The 26,559-nt window shown below is 46.5% G+C and overlaps 3 protein-coding genes across 5 annotated transcripts in view; 1 reads left to right on the top strand and 2 right to left on the bottom strand.

The window, feature by feature from the left end:
* LOC119457591 (zinc finger protein Xfin-like) overlaps positions 1-13,959 on the top strand; it is a 36,181-nt gene extending 22,222 nt beyond the window's left edge. Inside the window, exon 3 of the mRNA XM_049670240.1 lies at positions 13,231-13,959. Within this exon, the coding sequence (XP_049526197.1) occupies positions 13,231-13,395 (165 nt within the window). The 3' untranslated portion in view covers positions 13,396-13,959. The remainder of the gene's footprint in view (positions 1-13,230) is intronic.
* LOC119457590 (uncharacterized) lies at positions 3,844-7,668 on the bottom strand. The gene is made up of 5 exons (XM_049670261.1): positions 6,472-7,668; positions 6,223-6,368; positions 6,009-6,107; positions 5,647-5,844; positions 3,844-5,540 (listed from the first exon to the last, which is right to left on the bottom strand). Exons 2-5 carry the CDS (start codon positions 6,244-6,246, stop codon positions 5,535-5,537), a joined length of 327 nt encoding a protein of 108 aa, XP_049526218.1. The 5' UTR covers positions 6,247-6,368; positions 6,472-7,668; the 3' UTR covers positions 3,844-5,534.
* Positions 13,960-14,712: 753 nt separating the features above from the next.
* LOC119457589 (hypoxia-inducible factor 1-alpha) overlaps positions 14,713-26,559 on the bottom strand; it is a 222,443-nt gene continuing 210,596 nt past the window's right edge. For all 3 annotated transcript variants that reach the window (XM_049670259.1, XM_049670257.1, XM_049670258.1), the window contains 5 exons: positions 26,023-26,162; positions 25,224-25,433; positions 24,689-24,924; positions 23,641-23,741; positions 14,713-19,796 (listed from right to left, as the gene is read on the bottom strand). In XM_049670259.1, the coding sequence (XP_049526216.1) occupies positions 19,626-19,796; positions 23,641-23,741; positions 24,689-24,924; positions 25,224-25,433; positions 26,023-26,162 (858 nt within the window). In that variant the 3' untranslated portion in view covers positions 14,713-19,625. The remainder of the gene's footprint in view (positions 19,797-23,640; positions 23,742-24,688; positions 24,925-25,223; positions 25,434-26,022; positions 26,163-26,559) is intronic.

Raw genomic sequence — 26,559 nt, forward strand, 5'->3', positions numbered from 1 at the left:
GTGGCATGTATGTAGGTGAAACTTCAGTTATCTTCCTTGGGGATGAGTTGTTATGCATGAACTGCAACCTAGGAATGATCTGTCCATGAATCATGACAGATCGGCATTGCCTTCACCATAGTGTGTGCAGATATAATTGTTTGTATTCTTTTCTTTTTTGAACTTTTGGAAGTTGGAATCAGCTAGCGCAAGACAGGGGTAAGTGGAGATCACAGGGAGAGGCCTTCATCCTGCAGTGGACATGAATAGGCTGATGATGATTAAATCTATTAAATTTATATAATTTTATGCCAAGGTGCTGCAGACTCTATTAAGGGCAGGTCAAAGTGGTAGAATGACTCTTCCTTCATTTCATGATGAGTCACCATAATTACAGAGTGATTAACTATCTAATTATTTTTCACTCAGTAATGATACATTTCTTGATAAAAAGAATTGAATCACAAGCACGGATTACTTGCACAAGTTAATTATTAGTTGCAAGCATTACTAGAAAGAAAAAATGTCACAGTTTCGCCCTAAGGGCGAAGCACTGAATGCGATAGCAACACAGCAATGTCATACGAAGTAAGGTGAGCGGCCTTGGTAGCAATATGAATTGTAGTAAACATGAGCTGATTAAGTAAGCAGGTGTGCTGCGGCGTAAGTAGACCGACATGAAGAGAGACTCGATGACCACGAGAAGGCGCGTGTGAAACGGTGGTGTTGATGAGAAGCGCTTACCGTGGGCAGCGCGTGCGAAGGGACACACCTGTAGTGCTGCACTGCCGATCTGGGCAGCATTGCATGTGTAGCGTGCGTTGGAAAATGTGGCCCGACTATTTATTACTAACTGAATGAACAAGCGTGGTGTGAGCACGCACAAACAAACATGAATAGATCACACTGAATGACTGCAGCCAACGACTGTCAAAACGCTGGCAGCGCAACGTACCTTCGCCCGCGCAGCGGGCGAAGGTACGTGCGGTCTATCAACGGAAACTGAGCGGCATAAAGGTCAGAGCCGTGTGGAGATAAGAGACGGTGCGGTCGAACCATGGGTCGAACGAACGACGAGCGCGGTTGTTGGAAGCGTAGAAGTGCCCCCCCCCCCCCCCCCCCCCCCCAATGCTGCCTTCGGCGCTGGCTTCCCGCTTCCTGGCTTGCGCGTGGGAGAGATAAGAGACTGTGCGGACGAGCGACGAGCGCGGTTGTTGGCAGAGAAGTGCCCCCCTGCTCCCTCCGGCGCTGGCTTTCCGCTTCCTTGCTTGCGCGTGGGAGATTGAGTGCGTTCGCTCTCCGTGATAGCGCGCGTCCCCCCACGCTTCCGCTGGGGCATACGGCGCGCGGCGAAGATTTTATCTATACGGAACCTCACGGCGACGGCGACGACGACGGCAGAAATCCGGTTGAAGTGTCCATATAATTGCTATCGCAATAAAACATTCTTTCGCAACTAGTACAGAAACGACCAATGTCACACCTCCCGTGCCTTCTCCAAAGCGATCTTCGGTAGCAATAGATTTCCCTTAGAAGTAAAATGAAGTTACTTCAGGTAAGCAGAACATTCACTTTACTTTAAGCTTAATTTCTGTGGTCTATTCCTTGCCACAACTGCACAGTAATGACAAACATAAGTCGCATCCACAAATGTGTACACCGTGACTGAAAGTGAGAACAGTGTGACTTGGGACGAGGTAACGTCAAAAATTTCTTTTTTCTAAGAATCATACAGAAGTAGACAAGTAGCATTTTCTTCCGTCTTGTAATGCAATGAATTGATCTTTTTATTATGATTGGTTGAGTACTGGTGTAAAATTTATGAGAAGTTGCTATGGGCCATAGAGGTAATATTAACTCTATGCTATGGGCGTTTTGCGCTGGAGTTTGAGGTATAGTGGCGGCGCCTGGTGGCGGCGAGAGAAGTTATATCAGGGTAGTACCAGCTAGCGTAGTATTGAGCCCTGGCTGTGGCGAAGCACGTTTCTAGCCCGAATTTTACGTTGATTCGCACTTTTTACGGCCCTGTTGCAAGTACGAAAAGGCTCCTCACTTCTCAGAGACCACGCCGACCACGCTGCGAGCTGGCCGCAGCTTAGTTTAACGAAAACGGACTCTCCGTGTGCCGTGGGACGTAATGCGGGAGCAGAAGGAATCGGCGACGCCGATCCGGATAAAGCCCCTCCATCCACGTTTCCGCCGGCCAGGTTTCTCCGGATCTAAAGCCCCTCCATCCACGCGCCGCGCGTGGATGGAGTGGCTTTAGATCCCGAGAGACCTAGCTCAGCCGCGAAAAAGCGTCACCGTCGTTACTGCTGCGTCGACCGTGAGCTGCCACGAGCAAGAAGGCCTGAATCCCAACATCAGATTCTACCGTTTTCTTTCAAGGCCTCACGAAGCGGAGCGTCGGGCGCGCTGGATAACTTCATTACCCCACTATGAGCAGCACAGATTTGAGAGTTAAATGTGCTCATCCTTGACCTCAAGCCAGCACGTTGAGGCAGCGCAGCAAGGCAGTATTGATTACAGCACATCGATGTTCGAGCACTGTCATTAAAAGCTACATCAAGCGAGCAGCGATTCGCACGTAGTACGTTACTGCGAGCTCATATGCATTGCATCAGTTATTTATCAGTTGGTAAAGGGACAGATGGCCGTTACTACAGCGCAGGCATGACTACTTGTTTAGCGGCATGCTGAAGGAGCGGTGCCGTCGCGGCGCGTACGATCGTGCGCTCGAGCAGTTCCGTACACATGATGTCTGCTTATCGCTGCTGTGAATTCATTTGTAGCAAGCATTTCCTCGCGTTTGTGCGGCTGAATCTAGCAGCGTGCGAACCTTACCTGAAGTTCAACTTCGTACGTGACTCGCTTCACTTGCGATTGACACCGCGCTAAAACTTCGCCGCTTATTTCTTGAACGGCGTACACGTATTCGGCGTTGCATAATTTCTTGCCTTTACGCAGCGTGCCACCCCTGAAAAAATCTTCGGCGGCCGATATTCGCTGCAAGCCGTGGTACAACACAACCGAAAGTGGCGGGTCCACGTGCTTTCCGAAGCAGACGACCGAGCTTGCATGGTACTACCCAGTTTCGGATTGAGGGAGCTTTTTAATGGATGGATGGATGGATGAGGCTGAACCCTTTAAATCGGGCGGTGGCATACGCCACCTAGCCATGACTATGAACATATTTTGTACTTTGTGGTGGGTGAAATTTCACCCCTGCCTTGATTTTATCCACCAATCAGATAACCTCTGTTTGGTTATTTCTACCCGCTTAAAGTCTATTTTGCCTTCACTGTCCCTAAACCCCAATGCTTTGAAAAAATCAGCCCCGTTGCTTTGCACTGTAGGGTTAAGCCCTTTACAGAAAAGTACGAGGTGTTCAGCCGTTTCCTCTTCTTCTCCACACGCACAGCACAACGTGTCTATACCTTGGTACTTGACTCGGTACTTCTTAGTCCGCAATACTCCCGTCCTGGCTTCAAACAACAAAGAGCTTCCCCTAGAATTATCATAGATATTTTCTTTGGCAATTTCTTGCTTGAAAGTTCTGTATGTTCCCAGTGCTGATTTCGTCTGCATCCCTGTTTTCCACAGACCCCTCTTTGTTTCCTTAACCTTATTCTTAACCGCTGTTTCCAGGTTTGCACCCCTCCTGCAGTCCAAATATTTGATTGACAGTTTTCTGGTCAGCTTCCTCCATTTTGTATCAACATTCCTCATGTAGAAATAACTGAAAACTCTCCTTGCCCACCGCTTTTCTGCCATTTCTCTCAATCGCTCCTCAAATTCTATCTTGCTGCTGGCTTCCCTGCCCTCGAATGACGTCCATCCCATGTCACCCTGTACCCCCTGATTTGGTGTATTTCCGTGTGCTCCCAGAGCCAGTCTACCTACCCCTCGCTGCTTAACTTCCAACCTTGCTCGAACCTCTCATCTCATGCACAGGACCGCATTACCGAAAGTCAAACTAGGGTACTTGAATTACGGTGGCTAGATGTACTTGAATGACCCGGTGCAGTCTCAAGTCAACGTTACAGAACTAGAGTGTACTTCTAGTACACTCTACTAGAACTAGGTTCAGTTGTCGAACTCTCCGCCGGCGCCGTGCTTCGCCCATAGAGAAACTCTATGGCTTCGCCCGTGACTCCGGCTGACAGGTGGCGGGAGCGTTCTATCGAGATCCAGCCATCCAGCCTCGCGGCTGCTTGGCTCGCTAGGCCGTAGTCGGGCGCTCAATGTGCGCGTTTATTTACGTTTAACCGTGTAGAAAACTTTACATGCATCGCTGCAAGATATCTTAGCAAGTGGCGCTACTTATGTGTTTGCTTCAAAACATTTGAGCGCGGCAGTCTGCCGGCTACATCTGGCGTTACGCATGCGTCGTTACGCTACCTTTTAGTAACCTTGTTCGGTATTTTCCCGCATGCCCTGCTTTTTTGCAATTCGCCTAAGGTTGTAACTAGCCTCATTTGAACAAAATATTATGCATTTGTATTACTATATAAACGATTCATGCGGAAACCTACGCGCGTCGCAACAAACGACAGTGGCTTCCGTGCTCGCGAGCACCCCTCCTTTCAATGTCAACGCCGCTTCATGCCATCTCGGTGGGCAAATCGTGGCCACTGCCCAAACTAGCGATTTCAGCATGGATTACAAAGTAACAAAGCAATCGGGCTTTCATTCACCAGTTTATTCAGATGCATTCACTTACGTCTACTACTGCCACAAAATAAAGCATAAATGCGCTGGTTGTACACCCACCTTTCAGTTAACTCAAGTTCACACTCGACAAATCTCAGGTACTGGCCGGTACTCACAAGAGCTTTGCACGCTTTCTGGCAACTTTAACTTGCACACTCGTTTCTTTGTGTTGCCATAGAAACCTTGCATATAAATGTATGCGTGTTACTAAATAAAACTTCACAATACGTGCAGAGAGCTCTTCAGAATGAATAAAACATCCAACCTCTACAAGGCTGCCGCCCAGGTTTTGTCAAGTCTTCAACAATGGCCCATAACAAGTCTCCAAACACTATGTTGGACTTTGTTCTTTAAATTATAGGGCTCTCAATGCGTATAAGCAGTGATGTCGGAGCTTTTGACGGCAGCTGGAGGGCACCCGGAACAAAGGAACGCATCTCGGTGAAAATTGCTGAGGTGATACATCATCTGTGGCAAGGAGAGTGACCTTACAGTCATGGCAGCTCGAAAACTTTGCTGCTTTCTTTACTACATATCCTGCAAGGTAGTATAAGGCAGCATCTGTTGCAGTGGGTCGGCCACAATTGTGCTAGTTTTGAGTCCCCTTCTGGCAGCTTCTCTAACACAATTTTGTGGATGAGCTATCCGAGCTTGTCCTCTCGTTCCTTCTTTTGCTGAAGAACTTCAAGCCTCTTAGAGCTTAGGCTCTCTTCCACACTAACACGAACGGGATCTGCATCGCCAGTGCAATTTCCTTTCATTGCCATCTTTAAGGGAGTGTAGAGGCTCGAAAGCCTGAATATTTGGCCAAATTGTCCTATCTTCATCACCGCCAAATGATCTCAGGACTCCAAAAAAGCATTGGGAAGAGAAAAACAAAGAAATGTAAGTGTAAATTGCAAAAAAAGGCAGCCATGCACAAACTACATCCAAATTAACCTTAAAAATAACTACTTCCAATGGGTCCTGGTTGAGTTTTGCAGTCAGCATGTATCTTATGTACTTGTCAAGCAGGAGGGTGATTATATCCAGCACCGACATGAATGTCACTCTGAGGGATTCTGTTGTCAACTGAGATGCAAAGAGCTTTGTGTTTCTCTCAATGCTGTTCTTTTCGGTCATGTTCAGCATGATGAGGAAGTTTTTTATCACCTGCAGTATGGAAAACAAATGCCCCCATGAATACATTTGGCTCACAATATAACACAACAAACCGCAATAAGCATAAGAACACCCGTTACCTCGATTTTCGGAGAGTTCTTACAGATGCCAGCAGCAGGGTGTTTGGCGTTGAGAACATCGAACAGTTCACTCACCTGCATCATGAATTTTTCCGTTCCTTCACCGTCTTCGAAGCCTGGTTTACGCTGCTCCCTGTAAAGCTTTGGCCCAATGGCAACACTCCTGCTGAACAACTGGAAGATAGGTTTAAAGAAAGTCAAATATTTGCATTTGTACTACCGACAAAAAAAAAAAAGCAAAAAACACCACAGCAGAGTGCGAGCTAGATGCGTGACATTGGTGAGGTACCTGTGTTGCCAGTCTAACATTCATTTTCTCCAGCTTGCTTGGCTTGATGTGGGAGGAAGTTAATTTTGGAACAATCTTGAGATGGCTGTCCTTTTCAGCATTGTACAGGCGCTCATATGTTTAAAATTGATGCAGTTGGTGCCAGCCTGGTAGAAAAAGCAACGGGATAAAACGCAGAACTAAGTTTCACACAGGGTATTTTCAAAATGATTAGTTCGGCAACTATTAGTGCAACCTCGTTTCAATTACCTTTGCATATGTGTGCGTCAGGAGATGGTTTCTCACACATTGTGTAATGTGGGGCACATCGCACAGGAAATGAAAAAAGCGTCCATCCTCAAGTGTAGGGTGCGGAATATTTTTCACAGGCTGGTGCAACTTTCCCGATATTCCAAGATGTGTCCACATTGATCTGATGTTGCCCGCACCGTCACTGACAACAGCCAGAACTGATGCACCATGGCGCTCAAGCTGCAGCACTGATTCGACAACAATCTTGGCCAACACAACACCAGGAGCTGCACCTCTAGTTACAAAACTTGCAATGGGCTGTGAAATAGAGGGATAAATGTAATTGCAAGGGCATGGTCAGCCAAGATAGCCTTGCTTTGCTCTCCTGTGTTTTCAAACTCCACAATGCCATCAAATTTGTATGTCGAGAGAGAGAGAGAAACAACTTTATTGAAATAAAGATGTCAACTTGTTGAACTCGACTCCCTCCCTCTCGAGTGTGCCATACTTTTCAACATCACGCTTGCTAGCAAAAAATGCCTTGAGCACTTACAGGACCACATGGTTGTAACCGTACACGCACTGTACACCTGAAAGGACCTGGTTAAGTCAACTGCAAGTCGGTAGGGGAAGCAAGTTCATCTTCCGCATCAAATTGTAGGCTTTCAGGCTTGAAATGTGAAGGAGAAGGCAGTTCAGCACCCATCTCCTAGCGTAGCGTACACCCTGTGGACCCTTTGCTTCCATTTGTTTCAAAGACATGTTGAATGCCAGTCGTTGAAGAGGTGGAAGCGACATTAAATGTTTACTAATTGAGAGAGACCTTTCACTTGTCAGCTGCTCTCTTAGTTGTGCCATATTCTTCATGAATGACACTCTTGCAGCAGCTGCCCTGATTGCTTTCTTTTGCAGATTCTTCACTTTTTTTTTGTCTGCACGCGTGCCTTTTTTGGCCTTTTTTGCTTTTGAGAAGATATTTCAAAAGCCTGTTCTTTTCAGTGCGGCAGAATGAACACATTTGCTGCTTGGAGAGTGCCTGGCATCTGAGTGAAATGCAGCTGTTGCCTTGTACATCGTATCCAGAGCATGCATGAAGCTTGTGCACATTGCTTAACAGGTCACTAAGGTCATGCATAGTCTCAATGTTCACGCTCAGGAAAGCCTCCGCCTCGCGGCCTCTCCCACTTGCGGTTGCCACTCTGTCACTATCCACAACAACGCATTTCTCGATTTGCAACGCCTTATTTTCGGACTTCAATGTGAAAAATGCCACAAATTTACCGCTGCCATTCTCCACGGTGATTCTCTGCCATGATGGTGGCAGCTCTACACATTCCATTTCACTAAACGATGGCGCGCACGGCTCAGGCATATTGTCTTCCACGGCAGTCAGCAGGAATTATGCTGCAAGAAGCTTCTTCCGATTGCGGGGATGCTGTTCCATGGTTATTGGCCCCATTGCTTTCTCGCTTTCGTTTTCGCCTCTTGTCCGCTGGCTTTGTTAGATACGAGGGCAAGTTCGGGAAGATTTTCGGAAGCGCACCGTCGACAAGACTCCACTTACCCCTCGGGCTTTCGACAGTTTCTCCATTGATCACGTGCACATACGTCTTAAGAATGTCCTGGTCGTGAAAGTGCAAGGAGCATACTCTGGACTTCGTTGTGAGGTCTTTGTCGGTGCGGCGTATGGCCCTGTTCCACGCTAAGCGTAGTTTCTCGTCGCTAGGAGCGGAGAAGAAATGCCGGACTGGGCTTGTGTCGTTCCGGTACCCGCTCGTACAGCCGGGCACACAACACGTCGGCATGACTTGGTCGGCTTAGATGCACACACAACACATAATCAAATTAGCGGATCGATGTATTCGGACAATCACATCAGCTACGGAGCGCCAGCAAAGCTCCGAAAACGTGGCACCAGACGAAAGAATGCGGGAGGTTAACCATAGAATAAAGAACCAGCGGCACAAGCACAGCTCCTACGAGAGTACCACAGAACACCCATACAAGAGAGTACACGGAGGACTGATGGTGATGGTGATGGTAGTCCTGCCCTTTGTATCGACTATCGGGTCGCCGCAGTTGGCCCTGTCCAAACCGGCGTGACCACATAAAAAAGAAAAAGGAAAGAAAGGAAAAAGAAAACATGGAAACATCCTTTGGTGAACTTCTCGAGCTGACTGACTGCGCAGCGCGGGTACAGTGGCGTGGGATCAGTTTGTATGGGTGTTCTGTGGTGGGATCCGGGTGCGACTGCAGCGCCAGTGGGAGCAGAATCGGTGGCGGTTCTGCGCAACGCGGCGCTGTTTGTAAACTGAAACAATGCCTTAACCATAGAGTTTCATATGTTTTTTATTTAGAAACTCTATGGCCTGAACTTAAGCCGCATGGAGCTAGTTCTAGTACAGTGCACTAGAAATTACTTCTAGTTCACTGTAGTTCTAGTAACCATAGAGGAAGAATGCATGCTAGTAACGTTGTCTCAAGTAGGGTTCTGCATTTACCTCAATTTCTCGATTACTATGATGATTGGTCAAAAATGTATAGTGCAATTTACGATCGCAGGATATTGCAATACTCCGAAAAAAGATATGGAATGTAAAGTATCTATAAGCGTTGTATTATAGCATTATAAACATAATATATTATATAGTATTGTAAGTATTATAAACGCAGTTGCAACGTTGCAACCATGATGATGATAAGTGGTTCTTGAGGGAAAGGGAAAGGTTGGCGCTATCTTCTGCAGCACTTGAGGGAGCACGGCTCAGCGCCAAGAGAAGGACGCATTATTACATGCGAGCACTTTGGCGCGCTGACAGACGCCTCCGAGATATGCCGCGCTCCAGATCGTCGTCAACAGGCTGAGCAGCCTTGGCAACCATGGTGCGCGGGCGCTGACTGTAAATCACTTGATGATGATGATGATGATGATGATAAGTGGTTCTTGAGGGAAAGGGAAAGGTTGGCGCTATCTTCTGCAGCCCTTGAGGGAGCACGGCTCAGCGCCAATTAAATCACTTGAGAATTGAGAATATGCTACTTGGAGTTAAAGCCCCTCCATCCACGTTTAAGGAGTTAAGGCCCCTCCATCCATGGAGGGGCTTTACTTGGAGTCAAGCCTGTTTTTTGCACAATGTAACATGGTACCATAGTCCCTTAATAGTATTGAGGGACTATGATGGTACTGTACGCTGACCACATGACGTCAAGGGAGAGCATTCATGGGGGAAAGAAAAGAGCATTCCTTCCTTCATGAGAGAGAGTTAAATACGCACCTTGATCCCTTGATGCCGCGAAAATTCAAATGTAGGGTAACTCTCACTTTGCATAGGATTAATTTGCATAGGACTTCGTCCGTCAGTATGTATGTTGAATGTCGGATACGATGGAGACGGGCGTACTATAAATGTAATTTGTGGTGGCTTCGCCTTTCTGTTGGCTTAGAGCGTCAAGGGAAACCCACTAGAAGAAAAGAAGTGGATGGATGGATGGGATAACTTTATTATGAGGTCCTGCGGGCTACGGGGCACAAGGCCCCATAGAGCGGGCTGCTCCCATGTTGGGACTGGGAGTTTTAGCGCCCTGTCCGCATCGTGGGCTCGCTGGACGGCCCAGAGCTGTTCCGCCAGGTCCGTGCTGCGTAGTGCTTCTTGTAGCCTGGCAGAGTCTTGATTCTTGTTTGCGTCGGTCCGACCACACGGCCAGAGCAAGTGATGTACGTCTACGTGTTATAAGGCAATTTTCGCAATATGATGTTGTGTATAGCTCAGGCATGTAGTGATGTAGTCTGTTCTGCGTGGGGTACGTGTTGGTTTGAAGCATTCTGAAGGTGATTGATGGCTTGAGGTCTGGTCAGCTTATTGTGAGGTGTGCTGTATATTCTGCGGTCTAGATAAAAGTGCTTTGTGACCTCGTTGTATGTGGAGGGAGGGTCCCGATTGTCGCGGGGATGGTTACGACCAGAATAGGTGGCGTCGCGGAGGGTTAGGTCTCGCGCGCTCCTGTGAGCCATCTCGTTGAGATTGGGAGGGGCGTCCTCGATCTCTCCGAGGTGTGCCGGGAAACAGCAGATGGTGTGATGCTGCAGCGGTGCGGATGTATTGATTATATGTAGTGCTTGTCTTGCAATGGCGCCTTTCTGAAAGGCTTTGACGGCCGAGCGTGAATCGCTGTAGACGTGGGTGGTGGTCGGGTCTGTGAGCGCGAGTGCGATGGCGACCTCTGTTCTGCTATCTCGGACTTGTGCATGGGTCTTGACTGTGAGAGCGTTTGTGACTTGACCTTGCTTATTGACCGTGGTGGCAACGAAGGCCTGTCTGGACAGGTATTGTGCCGCGTCTACTAAATAGCCTTGGATCTTCTTATCACGTACGTATTTCGCGCAGGATGAACGATGCGCGTGCCAGCCTTCTGGGTTGATGGTGCGCGGGGTTGATGGTGCGCGGGAGTGGGCGAACCGTGTAGGAGTTGCGTGTGTCCGTCGGAACACTTTCGTATAGATTCTCGATTGCTGTGGTGTCATGACCTAGTTTGGCTAGGATTTCTCTACCCGGTTTGGTTCCAGAGAGTCTTGTCAATTGAGCCCGTTCTTGAGCTTCGGCGATTTCTTCAAAAGCTGCACGGGCAATCAGGCAAGTGATTTCTCCAACCATGCAGTTAGCGTCACACAGTCTCAACGAAGTGGGAGACCTTAATGTTTGTACCTACTGCATGTGACAAATATCTTCGATGCTATTGTCCTTAAATTGTGCAGGAAGGAGCTCATGGGTATACGGATTTCCAGTGCGGGCTCTGTCTTTATAGGTCCGTACTGCCCATTCATATCCAGCTGCACCACCAGTGGTTACATGCAGGGCAGGAGCTGCTGCTTCTTTTGGGCGGAAACTAAGTGCGGCATGATACAGCTAGGCGTCCCAACGCAGCACGTGAGTGTGGCATATTACCGTTGTAGTGCTCCAAATTGCGACTTCAAAAGTTTAAACCCCGATGTTTTTGAATGGCACCTTAATGCAGCCTATCCAAAGGTCAGAGAGTATACCTGTTCTATTAGTGATTCGTCTGCTGGTAGTCCACGGGCACTGGTGCAGCACTGCGTGACTCATGACATGGGTGTGCTACAGTGTGGCATCTGTCACCATTCTGAGCCCACATGCAAGAAAATGCTAAAGCACCTTTGTGATAACTACCCCGATAGTCCTCTAAGGCTTATCTGCTGCACTAGCCAGCAAGTTGAAGAGTTTGAAAAGTGTGCAGACATTTCAAGGATTTACAGAACAGTGTGCACGCGAGGCCAGCTCAGCACCGGAACTTGCAGAGCTGGGCATTTGTTCAGCTGCTGCTCCTCAGGACATGTCCGTGTCACACCATTCGTTGCAACAAGCCCCAGCCGAGAACATTATACCTTTCTGCCCAAACCATGTTGTGACCTTGGCTGACCTAGCAAACCATTGTGTTGCAGCCCACCAGATTACTCTTGGAATTTCAGAGACCTTGGAGCTCATGTTGAAGAAGTACTGTGTGTCTATTGCCAAAGAGAGCTCCCGCTCGTGCCTATTTTGTAATGCAACATTCCTGAATAAGGATGAGCTTCAGGAGCACATGTATTAAGATTTCCAATACATGCCTATCCAGTGTGATGCCTGCAGTTATTCCACCTCCAACAGAACTCACTTGAAAGAACACTTTTCATCTAGCCATCCTGAAAAGTGCCCAGTGTTCACTACTTGTGAAAATGAAGATTTTGAGTCCTGGGTGACCAACTTCGTCGGTCAACAAGAAGCTCGCTGTATCGTCGTCGAAAAGCCGTATCAGTGTGTCCATTGTCCAGGGCGATTCCAAAGTGCCGAGGAAGTAAGACTTCACCCGTATACACATCTGAAGTACTACCCGTACCACTGTACTATATGTGACGAGTGTTTCGTTGGCCAAGAAGAAGTCGAAGAGCACCAGCACAGGACACATAGTGTAGTGGGACAATACTCAACTAAAGAAGTCAGATTCGAGAGTAAGGAGACAAACGTAGACCGTTTAATTGATACGGAAACAGAAAAAGTGAAAGAGCTTTTGGGAAAATCACTTTCGCAACAGTGTCTGCGGAAGGATGCTCGTATGAATCTTCGATACAAAATGGACGTGCTATTCGTGTGAAGGTCCATGTTAGACAGCGCAAGACATGCACCAGTTGACAGTTCAGCTCCTACAGCGCCGATGTCATTGCATGGCATTCTAAGGACCAGCATACTCCAGTCTCCAGCAGCACAGAGAATCCTTCCTGCAGTGGCGTACATCCTGTGCCAAAGAGCAATTCACGTTTGTTTGCTTGCAGTTTGTGTAGTTATAGGGGACCAAACTACATGTGCATTCGTGAGCACTCCACGACTGCGCACCCTGGCAAGGCAGCCAAGTTGGTTGCTTCTAAAAGGAAAGACCTGGACAGCCCAACGATCAAAGTGTAGAGGGGACAGTGAAACCAAAGGAAGAGGATTGCGAACAGAGATGGTGCATATCTATTGTGCATCTTCCGAAGGACACCACTCGCCTCACTCCATGGTGACTGAAGACTGAGCAGTTTTTGTGCAGCCAGTGCAATTTCCTGGCTTCATCAGAACATCTGCTGCACATTCACAAGTTCAAATTCCACGCAGGTTCTCAGAGGCTTATTGCAAACCCAGCCATCATTGCTAGAGCAATCTCTGCAATGTCTTGACTCTGGCCACTCGCAGGTATTAGTTGCCAACTTCTGTTGTTTCTCACAGATCATCTCAATCTGTGAGCCAGGTCAACACGACTACTCTTACATCTGGTTCACTGCAGACAGCCAGTATCAACAAATGTCCCAAATGTTTCTCTGGAGTTTTAGTCAAGAACGAGTTTGTTCAACCACCTGGTTGTGAAGCATTTAATGTATGCTGTGTGCAACACCTGCAGTCGGAGCCTAATTAATAATGCTCACGCTGTTGCTCATACTAAGAAGCGCCTACCTTTGCAAAGCACTTTCACTGTACCCGAATGTCAGCTCACCAGCAACAGGAAACAATGTCTCTAGCACTCAACGGTCCTTGCAAAATGCCTGCGACGTACATGCGGCAGCTCCGTGGGCTCCTGATGTACACGTGAGTCTGCACAACCTTAATGTGCTTGTAAAGGACTTTGGGAACCTGTTCATTGAGGATTTCTTTAAAAAGTGCCATTGCTTCGTTTCTTACTTGCATTACTGTAGTGATTGTATGCATGTTGGGCATACTTGTTGCAGATGTAACAATTCTACAGCGCAGCTTTGTCTGTACATTCTTATGAACTTTGTTGCATTCACTGTCTACTGCTGAGAAAGCAAATTTTGTGTATGTTAACATTTTTGTGTAACCAAGACTATCATGCAAAGCATTAATAAACAGTTTTATGGCTACGAGTGTTGGTTTGTGCTCTGTCAGGTTGCCTACATGTGTGTAATGTGTGTATTAGGAGTGCAAGAGCTTCCTATTGCATAACAGCTGCAAGGCCCCAGGTCCTCACACCTGCACACCTCTTCAAGATTCATTCATTGTCGCAATTCTATATGTGTCCGCCACAGCCCATGCAGGGAGACATTGCTGTCACCTGCTACAGGGCTCCCACACAGCAGCTGTTGCATCTATCCATTTGCTATGCAGTTGCATTTTAGAGGTCTTGCTTCTGTAGCACTCCAAGGTAGTGTTTGAAAATCCAAGTGTCTAGAAACATTGGCTAGAAGTATCTACGTACCAGTTTAAATTCTGCAATTGCAACATGTTCCATAAAGATGGCAACTGCTTAAACTGCAGCACCTGCCACAGTGTACGATTTAGCGCTTTCTTGAGCATGCGATAAGAGGTGTATGTTGTGCAGCACTTGGGGCCCTGACAAAAGAAATATGCTAAAGGCACTCTGACAAAGGTTTGCACAACAAGACGTGTAGGTCACCTTTTTGCAGGGCTTTTCTATACATGCAAAAGGTTTAAAGATCACTGAAAGCCACTGACGCCAAAGCCAGTCTAAATGCGAGGGACACTCCCTTAAACACTCGGAAGTGAATGCCACTCATTTACAGCAATGAACTAAAAGGCACGAACAAATTAGTTCACACTACCACAAAAGCTTTGTAATTGTGCTTCTAAGGGCCCAAATTTCTCGCACTAATATTAAATTAGCATCAACAAGCAATAAGGTATACAATAAAGATTACAAGAGCGCATTCATCGCTCACAACCGCTTTTAGAAGCCAAGAACTGAGCAAGCAGATACTAAATGGAAAAGATACTTTTATTTTTCATTGTAACTACATTGTACTTTACAACAGCTTGTGTAATGCAAGAGTATTGATGCGTGGGTGTCCGTACAGTTAACAATGTGCAACAACTCTGCTTTCCTGTCTTAAGTTCCAGCCAGACAAAAATACCATTCAGAACATTTTGCTTGATGGTACAATGTATATTTAGTGTCACTTCATGTAGTCCATGCCATCTGTAAGCTGCAGCAGTAATCACTCTGCCTGAAGCAAGGTAAGAAGTAAACAAAATGCAAGACATGGAGAGAGACCAAATGACTTTATCCGTGGCTGTGTGGCACAACAAGGAGACGCACACAGTGGCGGCCATGTCCAGTAACTGGTGGTGATGACATAGAAATGAGAACTGCTCAAGACAGTCTACATGTACGAGGCAAGAAACAAAGAAAAAAGGCCTATGCCAGCACACTGAAACATGGAGACTGTCGGGAATACGCACGTGGATATATATATTTATATCTCTGCTAGCCAACAAAATGGCTCCTCGCTCTCACTAGACAGAACTTTCGATGTACACTGCCATACTTGTATTTTTCCTGAGAGGCAAGACTCTACCAGAGGAAAAAAATGTGAGGAAGGCGCGTACCCTAACAAACCAGCTATTCTGAACATAAACATATCAACACTAGAATCAGATACACAATCGGGCCTGAAATGTTAACAACAATCTGCTGCCACAACATATGGTGGCAGCTAACAACGCTCGTTCCCTTCCGATGAATGGTGGGGCTCGCAGCAGCTCGAGAAAGGACAGAACAATACAAAGGTGTGGGTCTATGTACACAACATTGTCTAAAAAAAAAAAAAACGTATGAAAAAAAGAAAGAAAAGGTTCCGAGGCCAGGTTCTCTTCATAAACACTTGCATGCTTGCCAAAGAACATTCCACACCGCACATTGCAAGGCAAGCTGCCCAGTCTGCAAGCCTTCTGCGAGATCTGGACAGTCGCTGACAAGCTCCTTCGGTGAAGGTATTATTAGCTATGGCCACTGCGATGAAGCAATTTCGGCAGATAGTATTTATGTTACTGCGAGCCCAGAATAACCAGCTTGAAAGCTTCCTGTACCATGCACACTTGCACCAAGCCTACAAGCCCACATCAAGTACAGTAGACTACTGATAAGTCAAGCACTGCATTTCACCAAGCGCTGCACAAGATTTGTGTTGTAGCGGCTTGTTCTTGAATGAAACATACTGATGCGAAACTGATGGACAAATGCAAGCATACTCTTCTTGTCACTGATGGTTCATTCTGCACAAAGCAAAGGAAGGTGGCTGACAAAGCAGCCTTCTAATGATGAACGTGCCAATGTCATGCAGGATCTGTGCAAATTACAACCTCAAGAAAGAATAAAAATCTTTGTTTTTTGTTTAGTACTAAGCTCTTCGAGGGACCAAAATTGAAATTTTTTTGTCACAGCTCCAAGTTAAATGGAGAGGATGCTTGGGTTTCATGTTGCAAATGGCCACCGTAGAACACAATGTATCCTAAACTCAAGCTTCTTGCGAGTATGATCACATCTGTCACGATGATAGTGACCATGCTTAGGTGCACCAACTTTTGAGAGCACGATGCAAACATTCATAAGCAATAAAGCTTTGTTATACAGTTTTTTTTTTTCCCAATCAACCATTTTCATAACATGCCTGCAATAACAGCACATACAGCAATAACAGCAGACGAGCAACATACTAGGCGGAATGTGCAAAAAAGTTAATGCACACGCTTTGCAGCGAAATTTTTCAGTGTGCTTCCGTTCTTGACAAAGAATGCGGCACACAATACTTTTGGGTCAAGATGGTTCTCTGGTGCCCGGTAATCACAGTTGGTTGAGTTAACGGTAGTCTACTGTTGCGTCACATGAGAAAAAATAGGCATGCGGGGCCACAGCATGCAAGTCTTGGACGTTTTGTGCGGCGCGCTGAATCTGCGCAGACCAGGCACTTTGGTTGAGTGTGCTCAACAGACGGTGCAGTCCCAGGATTTGTTTCCAAGATTCGCAAGTACCAATGATTCAAAAAAAGAATAAAAATAAAATACAAGAACGACTAGCAGCTGAGCAACAGGCCAGCTGTGACATGGCTATGGCAACTTCTATTATAGTGAAATAGTTTTTTTTTCTGTCTCTACACGGCATGCTTAGAAACTAGACTTGAAAACACTAAAGGCATGTTAATGAGTGAAGCCTTGATGGTACGATGGTACACGTGGCTATCTTTTGCCAGAGTCATGATGTTGCATTTGCATGCAATGCTGCAGAGTTTCAATAGACAGGTTGCAGATTTTTTCGTCTGGATGTAGCAACGTTGCAGTTAGAAAAAAGGCTCGCTCTTGCGTAGTTTACAGATCAGTTTATCAGTTGAGCTTTAGCGTAAATATCCAGAGTGAAACTTGTGGAATAAGCTGGTCAAAAATGCACAGTAACTTCAAAATTTAAGTTGTTACTGGTGAAAATCACTTTTATAGTAATCAAACCTAGCATGAAAAAATAGGCACACTACAATCAATCTTGCAAGATTGCACTGCTCTCTTGCATGTTCAAAGCACTTCCTGAACAAGCAAGGAACAGCACCACTTAGGCTTGTTTTTCTTTCAGCCACAACTTTCAAGACTGTCACGGAGCAGAATGATTGAAGAATGATGAAAATAGACATTGAAGAAGGGAGATTGCATTGTTGGCTGTGTGCAACGCAGGCAGACTGCCGACGTCTCAATAAACTGACACCAAACTGGCAAATTGTGCGTCATTGCAGTGCTCGTTACTGCATACCTGGCATCGCTAATGCACTTGCACCACACTGGCTACAGTATCTCTCTCATTATATTTAATGATCATTTAATGTTTTGAGCTCTTGTTGACCAGCGCTTACCTGCGCAGAAGCGTGCAGGTTCTCACTTCGATCCCTGAACACAGTAAAAAGAGGTGAAAGATTTAATCAATGAATATTAACTAGTGAAGCTGAATGAACGTGAGAGTGAAATATTCCTGTCTCACAAGTCATTTTGTTTAACTCCCTTCCCCTCGATCTTCACATATAACCACAGCAGTCAATTTAATAGCTTAAAAACAGGCACACAATGAACAAAGAGCAGCACTCTTTTCATGTGGCTTGTGACATTCCGACTTGCTGCTCGCTATATTATAGCTGCAGCATAAAAAAACAAAACAAAAAAAAAACAAAAAAAAAACAAAGGAAGCATGGGTCCTAGCGGCCTCTAAACATCTCAGATTGAAGCCTACAAGAGGTTGCAAAACAACCACCAAAATATTTTTTAATGGGCTGCGTAGCTGTTACTTCTTCACTTTGCGCTTAACGCGCTCATAGCGTCACTTGACACAGCGAGTCCATCGTACCACCACGATTTCACACGTCCAAAAGCAGCACTCAATTATACGAAGCATTTAAAGGTATATTTCCATTGCACGTGTGCGCAAGCTACTGTCATGATCTGCCCAGCATTGACTGCAAAAGAAGCGAGGACACATTGTTGTAAGCTGCTTTTTCTCAGCATCTAATAATGGTTCAGCGCTTCATAACTGCCAATTGACAGCAGGAGCATCAGTTTAGCCCTCGTAGCAAATGTTCACAACAACAACACCGGCAAAACTGCATGAAAGAAAATTGCAGCTGTCGTCGTCTTGGGCAGTGTGCTCTTCTCATCAAAAGCGTCACTGCCAAACCTGGGTGCAGTCGAACAGCTGATTATGAGAACCACCTGACCACTGTTTTACATATGTGCACACAGAGACCTCGTGAGATTTGTACTCTAGGATGAAGTGATACATGTGGCACAAAAAAAAAAAAAAAGAGGGGGGAAGGAAGAAACTTGGGAAAGGAGGGCGCAAAGAAAGCTATGTACAGGTGTTTGCTTGTGTACACAAGCCCGCAGCCTCGCGCTGCCCAGCTAAAAGGAAAGCTCAGCCCTAAAATCGAAGACAGCACTGAACAAAATCCAACATAAAAGAGAAAACAAAAAGAGAAAAGATTCAGTGGGCAAGATGAGAGCACCTTTTTACCAAGCAGACACGGTTGCCTACAACAGGAGGCTCGAATGAAGGTGAAAGATTGAGACGGAAACGGAAAAGCGAAAGCAAGATGTCCACATGCCAAAGCTCTCTTTGATCCTGTGTCCCAAGGCAGACGGCCTCCAATGTTGAAACAGCATCTGCGAATGAGGTGCATTTGTCAGACGCGCAGAGGCAGTGGCAAAGAGTGTGTGTGGCAGTAGAGTGTGTCACTTTGCGAGACAGCCAGGCCACTGTAATGGCGGCGGTAAGAGAGGAGAGGGCAGGGTCTTCCAAGCAGCGGATGGGATTAGACTGCACTAACTCGGGCTGCCGAGACGGCGGCGCCGAGGGCCTGACATGGCAGGGCAGCTGCAACCAGACAAGTGTTCCATCAACCAATGCAGCAAACCTAGGCTTGTGGCAATGCTCTTGGTGAACTCATGCCTTTGTGTGCAACAGAAGAAATGGAAGGCCATGCAGGAGAGAAATGGGCTGCCAGAAGACAGTGCACACCGATGATGGACTATAAAACAGACAAAACTGCGCAGGTGGCCAGCAACAGCAGCACGACGCTCTTGAATGGAGGGCACCAGAAGTTGTTTGGCCGCCATGGATTAGCGCCTCTTTTTCGGAATGTGCGGCACTCTGCAACTTCTCCGAAAACGCAAGCATGTGCATGCCGTTTCCACACAAGCAGCGTCATCTCGAAGACAGTGTTGCCTCAGTTACGGGGCACAATGTAAGAAGATGTTCCCTGACTTCTGGGCCTCTTGAGACGACAGCCGAGGGTTGGGCAGAGAGAGGAAGGAGGACAGACAGAGGGAAAGGGGGGGAGGGAGCTGGGTGTCCAGGCCACTTGCTCAGACGAGCGCAGGCACCGACTGGTCGAGGGCACTGAGTAAGTCCTCGCCAGTAAGCAGCTGCTGGATTGGGGCGTTGACCTCAGCATCCAGCTGGCTCAGGTCCTGCAGTGTTGGGATTGGCTCGTCAAGCAGGAGAGGAGCGGGACGTGGAGACGACGGTGGGCACCTCTGCACAAAGCAAACAGCATGGCTGACATGATCAATCTGCCAAACTTCAGTGTTCGGAGTGTGTCACTCCTGTCTCGAGCCCTGAAATGAAGCAGCACGCTACTGAGAATAAGAGGCTTCATCTGTCTGCAGCTGGTACTAGGCTCAAGGCACACTGCAATACTGGTTTCTGTGCCTATGTAGCCACCTCTGCGCATAATACTAACTCTGCTCTTAATCCTAACTAACGCTCAAGCCGACCTCTCTGCCTTTCTTCAAATAAACCTCTCTCTTTACTCTTAATCCCAGCAGTGATTCTAAAATCCAGGTTTATTTGCTGTGCACAACATTGTGTGATTGTTCTGGACACGGACACTGGTTTTTGTGCCTATGTAGCCACATCTGTGCATAAACCTAGCCTCTTAATCCCAGCAGCTATACTGAAATCTAGATTTATTTGCTCTGTACATTGTTGCCTTGCTCTAGACATGGACTGGCACACTTTGTACATATGCAATTCCATGTGCTCTGAGCCGTGAAAGTAATATTCCCTCCAACACAAACTAGCTCTGAAAAGAGAAGGGCATTTTGCAAGTTGAATACCTTGTTTCGACATGTAGACAACAATGTGCAGCCTGGGCTTTCCTGAGAAACTTGATATTGTGGATTACTATGCTTTTTTTTTTTATTCTCCCAGCCAGTTGTGAAACTCGGAGACGCCACATGCTAAAACTAGCTGCCATGTAAATCAACACAGCAAAAAACCCTGTAGGCTTGTGTGAATATCAAATTTTGGTTCAAAGCAAGGTCGAAACGAATAGTAATTAGTGTGAAATAATTTCAACGCAAATTAGTTCGAATAGTTGTGGCATTTGCATAACACATTGACACAAGTGCCAGATGTTGCTAAATCTAAAAAAAAGTTGGTTTTTTACTTGTAAATGAGGAAATAGGTTCATTCCTGGAGTCGGTTTATTTTTCGAAGTGCCATGATTCAGATATTTTCATCCGAAAATGCAAGTTCAACATTTCTTACAACTACAGCAGCACAGAAAATTTGTTTACAGATGCTCTTGCTTACTGTTGTGCTTTTAGTTTACTTAAAATTTCGCGGTGGTTTAGGCTGCAGGAGTGTTTCGCGTTCGTCCGTCATCACGATGCTGTGAAGTGAAATTTTGATTGTGAAATGCCGGCAGTTTATGTCGTGTTGCGCAAATTCAGCTTCTGTAAGCGCACAGACGAACTTGATGGGCACCCTCACCGCTTTTTCGGTCCTCAGTCTAGCCCGCGTGCATGATCTGGAGCACTATCACTGATGAGTGGAAAACTTTGCGCAGCGGCTTGTCGTACACCATCGCACCGGACTTGGCTGTTAAGCCTAACCAGGAGAGGTATTCTGTAAGTGTCCACCTTGCAGACATGTACATTTTGTCTGCTGCTAAAGTGCTGATTGGCTGGGGGCGCCTGTCTGTGTTCTGACGTGTACCCCAGCCCAGCTAATCAGAACTTCAGCAGCAGATGAAATGGGCATGTCCACTAGGTGGACACTTAAAGATTACAACCAGCCCCCTTCGCTGTTTAGCCATGTTTTGGCCACCAAAGTTATGGATTAGTGCTGTATTGATGTAAATATATTCACAGAGGCTGTACAGCTGCTGCAAATAGCATGTTTGAATAATATTGTCACGTTGTAGTGACGGTAGACCAGAAGTCATGAAAGCAGGCTCCTAAAATAAACACTTCATTAGGGTGACTTGCGCCTACTGTACAACTTGGTGGCCGCGATAGAAACAAGCGTGCTCGGCTGTCGTCGATGAAGAGAATGCCCGCCGCTCTCGGCTGCACTCAATTTAAAGCTGGCAAGGAATCTTCGAGATAAGTCAACAAAGGCAGCTACAACGATCTAGAACAATGTGGAAACGCATGCGCATGGCTGCAATCATTGGAGATAAATCTAGGCGCACCTCGTATCACAAAAAAGCGATAAAGCCATGTGCCGCTGGTTTTCAGCACGATCGAAATAAGTATGAAGCTTCATGGCATTATGTTTGAATAATTGAGCAGGTGCAGAAATCAGTAGGCGACTGTAAATGAATTCGTCTTTGCCTTGTCTTGGCTATAAGCCATGCGATGCGACCGAGGCTGGTATTTTGTAGCGATGCCTTATGCTTTATTCTATACTAGTCTTATCATCCATTGCTCACGGCCGGCTGATACCGTTGATAATGTGAACGGACCATCGCTCCGACCACTGACCAAGCGCGATAAGCGCGAAAAGGCATTAGCATCGAAAGGCATCGCTACAAAATACCGGCCCTGCTCACCAAAACCAAAGCTGTCAATTGGGTTTTTAAATTTACAATTAACACACACAAAAAACTTGACAAAGAACTGTAAAATCGGGATGTGGATTATATGCAAATTTCGACTTGAGGTGTGGTTTCACGGCAATGTGGCCCACGCTGGCATAAATCTTGATTTAGGGCAAAGTTCGCCCTCAGCGTTGCCAAAGAGATGGGTAACAGAGCCACTGGCCGAAGATACGACGTGGGTGATTCTGACATCTGCGAATGGAATCTGTTTTCACAAAGATTTGGGTGCTGTACGGAGTAATTTCCAAGGGATATAAACGCAGATTTTTTTTTTTTTTCATTTTCTTTTCAGGGTGCTGCAATTGGGGGTGCCGCTTATATTAAAAAAAACAGATATTCAAATACTTCGAATACTGAAATTTCAGCCAAAGTAAATATCGAATAACACAATATCCAATCGAATATTTGCACAGGCCTCAAAAACAGTGATGTGTAACCTGAATACTAGTACCAGTCTGAGCTTACAAGAGCACAGCCTTACAAGAGCTGACACCAGTAACTAAGCAGTACACCATGAGCATCCAGCAAAATGCTATGCCAAAAGATGGCATGGTTGCCTATGCAGAAAAAAATCACTGTCGGTATCGAGGTGCTGCCTTTCAATGTCTCATCCCCAGCTCGTGCGTGATATCACGACAGTCATTTGCCAAACTTTATTTCCAGCAACCATCACCCCGAGGAAGTGTTGGAGGGGGGGGGGGGTGGCTACCCCCCTCTGTCACACCCCTCTAGAGCTGCCCCTGCAAATCGTCGGTATGTGTCCTGATTGGCCTCGCTCTAATTGGCTCTCTGGGCACTCTCTCAACCCTGAGCTCTGAACCATTGAGCGCTTCTCACTGCAGCAGAGGCTTTACAGGCACACTACTATTTAGATGTGGGACCTTTGCTTTCACGACTTTCTCAAGCTTGGTGGACTGCTACCCGGTTAGCCTAGCAAAGCGGTCACGTGCACTCAATTTATCTTGCAAGAAAGAGCCTTTGCCCACAAGCCGCGACTGTCATACTCTGGTGTACTATCATGTGTTAATAAACTTGCGTTTGTAGGCAATCTGACTACAGAGCATTATCTGTGCCGTGTCAGAGAGTCGCCGAACTCAGCCTTTCATGCGCTGCGGAGTGGAGGAGCGCAGTGCCGTTTTCTGACTGTCACTCGCTGGGTGAGCCTCGGACAAACCCATCTCCCCATCACACAGGCTCCGCAACCCCGCGTGAATGATAGCGCTACGCATGCATTGCCACTGGACCCTGACCCCCATTTCACGACATAACAACCTCTGTCAAACTGACTGAACAAATATTTACAGAAGCAGCGCTCGTTCTTGGACTTCGCTTATTGTACACCACTGTGAACCGTTCATTGAGTGTTGTCAATTTGTGCCTCTGCAAACTCTAATATGCACACACTTCACGAACAGTCGGGCAGCTGGAGAAGGCCCAGGTGACTGATTGTGGTAAGTGAATGTGCAACAATCTGCCAGCAGTCGAGGACTGACCTTGTCATAGCGCAAGGTTTGGCACAGGTATCCATGGCAGGCGTCTTCTCCATTTACCAGCAAGTTCAGCAGCACGCTGTCTTTGTTCTGGAGCTGCAAGCCTGAAATGAAAAAAAAAAAAAAAAAAGCATATTCTAAAGGCTTCAGGAAGGAAGCAAATACAGTGCATTCCTCGCAAGAGGCAGTAATCTGGCTAACTAAGCCCAAGTAGTGTAGTAGTTAGGCTACGTAAGGTTAGCTGTGACAAAATTATCATGCTTAAGCTCACAGCCCCACATCTCGTGAAACAAGGGGTCATAAAGACTGAAAATGAGGGACACTATGCAAATTTTAACTGACTTTATGCACAGTCTGCCTATTTAATTATAGGCTATGCATTCTCAATTTAGTGAACAAAGCTCTTGAGCATGTGGGTGAATGATACTGCCACAAGTGAAGTACACAGGAACAGCTTGGAGCAAATGTCTTTACCAACGCCATACGAAAATTCTCTTTTGGCAAGTATGTGCCACTCGGTGCAGAAGGCTCATAGGTGGTGGCATGTGGCACTACCCTCTCCTAAAGAAGCCTCAATGCTCAATACTAAAATGTCTCAATGCTGAAAGTGTTAAAAAGGTGCTACAATAAAGAAAGAAAGAAACAGGTCATGAGGCACGATAAGCACTCTACACCAATGAATTAAAAAAAAAAAGACAGAAAGGTGCTGAGTTGTTAGAAAAATCATTTAACAATATTGTCACAGCATGAGAAATCTTGGAGGCCATGGCCTGAGGATTTGCGTCGTGTCTGCTTAGGTACTACTTAATAGCTGTTAATAAGAAAATTGGACAATTAACCAGCCCTGCAGCTTTGCCAAGGCTGCTTCAATCGTACATACTATTCATTTATAACCAATATTACCAAATGAAATTTCACTGCAGTTGGCCCTTAACCTCTGTCTTCCTGGCAGGCACGAAGTTCAACCATGGATTACATGTCAAGTTTACATGTCAAGACTTCTCTTTTCTAAAATTCCCCCAAGAAAGTTTGGGCAAGGAGGTGGACTTGCCTCGCAGGTCGACCCGCATCCTCTTGGGGCTGGCCAGCTGTCCAGCCCCCAGGGCCCGCTCCGTAGAGGATCGCTTTGGCGGTGGGTCCGGGGGGGAAGGCATCCCCATTTTCTGCTCCAGCGCTGTTGTCACATATGCATGATGTCGCACGTCAGTCGCCGCAGACAGACCACGTGTCAAGTGACTTCGTATTGCTGTTTGCTGCTGCTGGTGTGGATGTGTTAACCGTGATGACCTACAAGACACCAATGACACAAATCTTGTCCATTCACAGGTTCCATTGTGCTGTAGGCCTGCAAAGCTCTGAGATACCACTTTCTCTCGACTATGTTGCATACATTTAGATTTACTTCATTATATCCAATTATTCGTTACATCTGTGTTTATTATAGTGAGGTTCGAGTGTGTTAGAGAGCACCATGCAAGTCACGGTTTAGAGTTCCAGGCATTAGGCATTCTTGCAGAAAAGAAAAAGAAAAAAAAAAGAAAGAAAGCCTAAATGACTCGGTCTACATTTTCAATTGCACACCTCACCTCGCCAAGTCTTGCCGCGGCGGTCCACAGACTCCTAATGACCTGGGATGGTTCGTTCGTGCTCGATGCTTAGTCCACTCCCGTGACCTCGCTGTAGTAGGTGGCGGGAGTTCAGATATCAGAAGGGCAGCCAGGCTGGACTTTGGGTTGGGTCCCAGGGACCCTAACGTTGGCCTCGGAGGAGGTGGTGAGGTGGCGAAGAATGTCGGGCTGCAAGCAGTGTCCACAGATTTTTTTACTACAACCAAGCACAAAAGGCTGAAGTGATGGAAGCTACAAAAGCCTGGCTAGAGGTTTAGATCCCTAACATCAACAAGCGGACTCTACAAGGATCAGTGGAGTCGTACACACGAGCGCACTGACCCAAAGTCTGCAAACTGCAGATATATCTAGCAGGTTGTTCTTTACAGGGTGTAGCACATGCTTTTGAAAGCCACTGCCATATGTTATGGTGCACTATGAACAAGTGCTCAGAGCCTGAGATTTCAACCTGTCAGTTAATAAATATGGAGGTGGAATTTCTAAGACAGCTGGTGTTTGCTACAGTGGGTTTACTGGTGTTTACCGTATGATAAGAAATTCAACCTGTGCTGCAATTTTGTAGCGATGCCTTCCTCTAGATTTTATGCCACTTTTATCATCCACTGTTCACGCCCGGCTGACCCCTTTGGTAGCATGGGCAGAGCATCGCCTTGACTAGTGACAAAGCGCAAAAAGGAAGAGGATCGAAAAAGGCATCGCTATATTGGTACAGCAGGCAGCACACACTTTAAACCACAGTTTTAGACTGCATCCGCACCTGCTACAGAGAGAGCTCCGACTGGACGAGCTTCCCGGAGGCGAATCCTGGGGCCCCCACATGACCGAGTCGGCAGTGAGCAGGGGGAAGTCATCTCCATTCATAGGGATGTACGGTGCTCGCATCTCAAAGTCATCCACCTGTGAAGAAAGAAAAAAACAGAAAAAAGAATTAGTGGCACACACCAAAATTAGAGGAACGAGCAACTAATTCGAAAATTCAAATAAATCAACAGTAAGGTAAGACACGTGCTTTTACTTTCCCTGCCAGGCACCAAGAGGAAGTCCAATCTAGTCCCTGCCCTTACCTGTTACTGATCATAAAGTAATATGGAAACATCACCTGTGCTTGTGCTTGGGTCAAATCTACACCAAGGACCATGCTGTCAATTGATAACATTTAGCTATGCTGTCACTTTTGTATGATCTAACATCTATTGTCTTTTTTTACTTATTCAAAGAGGAGAAGGGAGGGAGGGGGCATTCAATGTGAGCGTTTACCATCTTTGCACTAAGTTTGTGCACTACCTTGTCTGCT

This window comes from Dermacentor silvarum, chromosome 7 (assembly GCF_013339745.2).
Source record: "Dermacentor silvarum isolate Dsil-2018 chromosome 7, BIME_Dsil_1.4, whole genome shotgun sequence".
In the NCBI taxonomy this organism is placed as follows: Eukaryota; Metazoa; Arthropoda; class Arachnida; order Ixodida; family Ixodidae; genus Dermacentor; species Dermacentor silvarum.